At 51.8% G+C, this 5,000-nt stretch overlaps 2 protein-coding genes across 13 annotated transcripts in view; one reads left to right on the forward strand and one right to left on the reverse strand.

Annotated features, from left to right (window-relative positions):
• LOC125952806 (coiled-coil-helix-coiled-coil-helix domain-containing protein 10, mitochondrial) overlaps positions 1-1,082 on the forward strand; it is a 2,337-nt gene extending 1,255 nt beyond the window's left edge. The window contains exons 2-3 of the mRNA XM_049682530.1: positions 126-294; positions 369-1,082. Of these exons, the coding sequence (XP_049538487.1) occupies positions 126-294; positions 369-611 (412 nt within the window). The 3' untranslated portion in view covers positions 612-1,082. The remainder of the gene's footprint in view (positions 1-125; positions 295-368) is intronic.
• A 69-nt stretch (positions 1,083-1,151) lies between these two features.
• LOC125951986 (mucin-19-like) overlaps positions 1,152-5,000 on the reverse strand; it is a 16,366-nt gene continuing 12,517 nt past the window's right edge. For all 12 annotated transcript variants that reach the window (XM_049681201.1, XM_049681194.1, XM_049681252.1 and 9 more), the window contains one exon: positions 1,152-5,000. This exon is cut by the window's right edge and continues 2,034 nt beyond it. In XM_049681201.1, the coding sequence (XP_049537158.1) occupies positions 2,861-5,000 (2,140 nt within the window). In that variant the 3' untranslated portion in view covers positions 1,152-2,860.

Raw genomic sequence — 5,000 nt, forward strand, 5'->3', positions numbered from 1 at the left:
CCCCCCCCCTCCCCCCGCCCTTTACTACGATCACGTGCTTGAGGGGAATGCACCTTGGGGCTACACCGTGACGCATCCGATGGAGATTCAACTGTTCTCTCTTTTCTTTTCTCTCTGTTGTTTAGAGCGCCACCACAGGCCGCTGCTCCGGCCCCGGTTCAGAGGCAGCCGATGGTGCAGCAGGCGGCACCCGCTGCACCGATGGCCGCCCCAATGGCGGCTCCATCGCAGGGACCTGGCCTGATGGCACAGATGGCCGCGACCGCTGGAGGCGTTGCCATCGGTTCGGCTGTGGTACGTATCCATGACCGGGCAAACCACTACCAATCACTCAACCTCAACTTATGCGCTTCTCCGTTCCGTTACAGGGTCACACGGTGGGTCACGCGCTGACCGGTATGTTCAGTGGGTCGGACTCGAAGGAAGCAGCCCCCGCCCAGGCAGCCCCGGTGCAGCAGTACGCACCGGCTGCACCAGCGGCAGCCGAGGGTGGCCCGTGCGCCTGGGAGATCAAGCAGTTCATCTCCTGCGCCCAGAACCAGTCCGATCTGACGCTGTGCGAGGGCTTTAATGAAGCGCTCCGCCAGTGCAAGGTACAGCATCATATGTGAAGAGCGCACGAAGCGGTACGATGGGAGCGACCACCAGCAACAGCAGCAGCAGCAGTAGCAGCATGATGGGGCCCCTCGGGTAGAGTCAGTGATCGGCCAGGGCAGGCAACCGTCGGTAACGAATAAAGCAAAACAAAAAAGAACAAGAAAACCAATTAGCAAAGAGGTGCGCAACCCCACCCGACAACCAGCCGGGCTTCGTTGTTGCAACGATGCTTACCCGTTAAGAGTTCCTTCTCGCCACGATGCCGAGAGTTAGTTGCCTCGGTGTAGTTGTGTGTGTGTGTGCGTGTATGTGGTAGCGGTAGTTTGTGGTCGCCCGGATTGACCTCGAGCAAGGACTCCGATCGTGAGTTTGCCGGTGCCAGTTCTGGCTCCCAATCTATTCGCTCAGAACCTACCCTCCTGTGTAGCAGTAGTAGGCACGTGGATGAATAAAGTTTAAGCTTCTCTCTAGTCTAACCACGACAAGTGTGTCTGTACGTGTGTTTTCTTCCACCCAGCCAGTTGCCAGGAGTAATTATCTTCATCGTTTCGGTTTTTCATTTCATTTCATTTCATTTGTTTTATTTATCTTGCACTGTTTCGTGTTCTTGCATTTCACCTTTCACTTTGTTTAAATACAAACATTCCATGTACAGTAGGGTTTTGTTGCGTTATGGTGGGGTGTCAGCGTGGTGTTTCCCTCCGCTTCCCTGGGTCCCTCCTGCTAGTTTACCTTCCTCTCGGCAAGGACCTTCCTTCCGAGATGGAGGGATGAGCTGCGTATTTCGAGTAGAAGCAGTAGTGCGGAGTTGTACACCGAGAGGCCTTCAGCTTCACCTCCCCCTTTCCCTCCTCTCCCCTTGCTGGGGCTAATCTCATCAATTTCCCATATAATATTTTTTATGGTTTTGTTCCTTTTTATGTATATGTGTATGTATATATCTGTATAAGTATGCACAGCAGGTTTGGTACGATGCAGTACAACAGTGTATTCGACCGAGCGTAACCCCCGCTCTTTCCTTCTCTTTCCTTCTCTTTCTCTCTCTACATCAATTGCTACATCTTTCATAGCCCTCCTCTACTCCCTACCTTTTACAAGAACAAGCTAAACCGCTCCACTCTTACTGCCCTGACGAAACATCGCGGTCACGTTCCCTTTATTGTTTGTGGCTAGTTTTCATCGTGCACCCAAAAACCCTGGTACAATTTACATATTTGCGAAGCAGCGTTCAAATGATCTTGACCCTTACCGCTTACGGTAGTTCTAACGGGTACGTGTGACAAAATGATAATAACAAAAACAGGAATAAAACAAGGGGGCGTAACACTACATTGGGCGTTTGATTCCTTTGTAGCGTGGGGCGAAACGAAGGGGTCATGCTGAGCGTCGGACGGAACTCAGAGAGACGAGGGTAAAGCGCAAATCCATTCAGAATCAAATAATCTTTAATTACTTCCTTGTCCAATTTCGTTTACGTGGCTAGTCAGGGGTATCTTTCGTTTGAAGCAATCAGCAATTTATTCGATTTGTTCGCGTCATTTCGTTCCTGAAGCATAGAGAGGGGGGTTTTGCTTTTTCGCTTGTTAGCGCTTGTTGGCTCATTAATCCTATAATACCAACGATTCATTTGCTTCGATTTCTTTTGTTTACTTCCGATAAAGCTGAGCCGATCTGCGAGATCTTCGCTCCAGTTTTAGGACAAATTCTTTAACGTTTAGCACGTGCAGTTGTTTTGACTAGGATGATTTGAATTTTTCTTCGCCTATCCTATCTTTCATCTTTCCCTTCTTGTTTAGAGAGTATTGCCTCGAAAAAACAAAGGTATTAGCCTAGTACGTATAGACGCGGTGCAAACGAGAAAACATATAACTAGAATAAACATGCTAATGAAATATAAACTAATAATGAAGATAATAATTATAACTATGATAATAATCATAGAAATAATAAAAATAATAATATTACGACAGCATTTGAAGACATGCCCGAATTTAACGAACGAAAATGCAACTAACTGTTAGCTCTCGGGCTCTCGGGTGTAAGGCGAGAATTCTTAACGTTTGTATAAAAGTACATTCAAACACGCACGAGTACACGCAGAGCCTTTGTAAAGAAATCCGAGCGCATCAATGCAAAGAAAAGAAGAAGAAAAAACATGCAAACGAACGAATCGAAGAGATCACAAGTCACTACTGGGGCGAAGCGAAAGCGAACTTGTACGAGAGCGCGTATGTGCGATGTACGTTGCCTGTAAAGGAGCGTGTTACATTGTGTTGTATGTGTTTGCGGCTACACTGCTTGGTGTGCCGGTGGGAGAAGGCGACGGTATCACACTATCGTGCGCGGTACCGGAAGCAGTAGTACCCGGAATCGATAAAGGCGCATCGGGAGAAGGAGCAGCGATTGAAGTAGCAGCAGTAGTAGTACTGGTAGTAGTCGCAGTCCCAGTAGTAACAGCAACACTACCATCACCTGCACCACCACCACCACCATTCCGTTCCTGCTGTTGTCCTTGTGCGTGCTGTAGTTGGCTGGTCGGTTGTTGTTGTTTCTGCTGCTCTGCTTGCTGCTGTTGCTGCGGAAAGCAGTAGTGTAAATTGTGATAATATTGCTGATGGTGCATGACCGCGGTGGTGGGATTTATCTTGGCGAGTGGGTGCGTCCGGCCGTGCTGTAGCATTCGCTTGCCACCAATCAAGTTGTTATTGTTGTTGTTGTGGTTATTACTAGTGGTAATATTGTTGTTGCTAGCATTATTACCACTTCCGGGGCCCGGATTGTTACTGCTGAGGTGCTGACCCACGTTGTTGTTGTTGTTCGAATGCGGCGGATGCTGCTGCTGCTGCTGGTGCTGCGAGTGCTGCGTCGAGGGTGGCACTGCAGTAAGGCACGGCAGAACGAGACCACGCACTAGCGGCACCGTCGGCGGTACCGGCGGGCGCGAGAAATCCTCCGTCCGAATCAGTGCAGTTGAGTGTGACAACATCAAAGGACCGCCACTGCCACCACCGCCGAATCCAGTCATTTTGCTCGCACCAGCTTGCAACGGAAAATGCGCCTGTGCACTGCTCTTCAGCGGCTCGAACACGGAGCGAGGACGCTGGCGCGGCATGGTGGTGCTGGTGGCGTTGGTACTGCTGCTACTGCTACTGGTACGTAGCCGTGGCACGTGTACCTCATACCGATCCACTAGATCGCGCACGGTTACATCTTCGGGAGGCTGCACTGGTACTTTTGCCTGCTGCTGCGGCTGTTGCTGTTGCTGAGCCGGCTTTCTGCAGCTCCCCTCGTTGGCTGTCGTCGCGGAAGCGGAAGCTGCTGATGAAGCCGACGATGACGAGGATGAAGAGGAGGACGAAGAGAAGGAGGAAGAGGAGGACGACGACGAAGAGGTAGAGGAGGAAGAGGAGGCAGAGGATGGCTGTCGGACTAGTGTGGGTAGGGTCGGGTTGGCGACGACAATCCCGCTTTGAGCGCATCCGGCCGGGCCCGAGTGCTTCGATTGTCCGAGTTCAATATGAATCGCCACGGGGGACGATGGTAACGAGCGAACCTTCTTCTGTCCTTCCTTTCGCCGCTCCTTGGCCGTTTTTGCCTCGAAGCTCATTTTCAGATCGCGCACCTTACCGGCCGCCGTGTGCGTTGTTTTTGTTGTTGTTGTTGTTGTTGCTGCTGCTGCTGCTGCTGCTGCTGCTGGTGCTGCTGTTGCTGCTGCTGCTGTTGTTGTTGTTATTGTTAAGGACTTCAAGCTGTTTGGTTCCGTGTCGGCGGTTAGGATATCCACCTTTGTACCGGATAGATGATCACTCGTCGCCGGTGACCCACTAGTAGTGTTTGGATCAGCTTTCGCTGTTCCATCGTTCTCCCCTCGGCGTTTTCGATTGCTGGTTCGTTCCCGGGCAGTACCGGTGATGGCGTGCAACCGCTCGTTGCAGACCAGCTTGATGGTAGAGGAGGAGGTGGCAGCAGGTATCGAGGCATCGCTAGGTGCGGCGTTGCTGAGAGGAGCAGCCGCTGCCGCAGCAACAGATGAACGCTCTTCGATGCGCTCCTTCGTGCGCTTCACCGTGCCCGGGTGCCAGGGTATTTCGTCCTTCTCGTAGGCTTCAGTTCCGCTACGCGTCACCTCCGTCACCGCTAGCACCGACCGGTTCGAAATCGACGCCCGTCCGGCATCGCTCGGGCCCCAGGAACTGTTGCGCGTAAGGCACGGACCGCCAGTCATGTGAACGTTCATTACACTGCCGCTACCACTAGGTACCAGCAGGCCAACGTTCACATCGCAGCCACTCCACGAACACTGGCGAGCCACCGATACGGTGGTGGTGTTTGTGTTGGTAGATCTAGTAGTTTTGCTGCTACTGCTGCTGCTGCTGCTTCTACTGTTGCTGCTACTGCTGCTG

The sequence above is a fragment of the Anopheles darlingi genome, chromosome X, assembly GCF_943734745.1.
Source record: "Anopheles darlingi chromosome X, idAnoDarlMG_H_01, whole genome shotgun sequence".
Taxonomy (NCBI): Eukaryota; Metazoa; Arthropoda; class Insecta; order Diptera; family Culicidae; genus Anopheles; species Anopheles darlingi.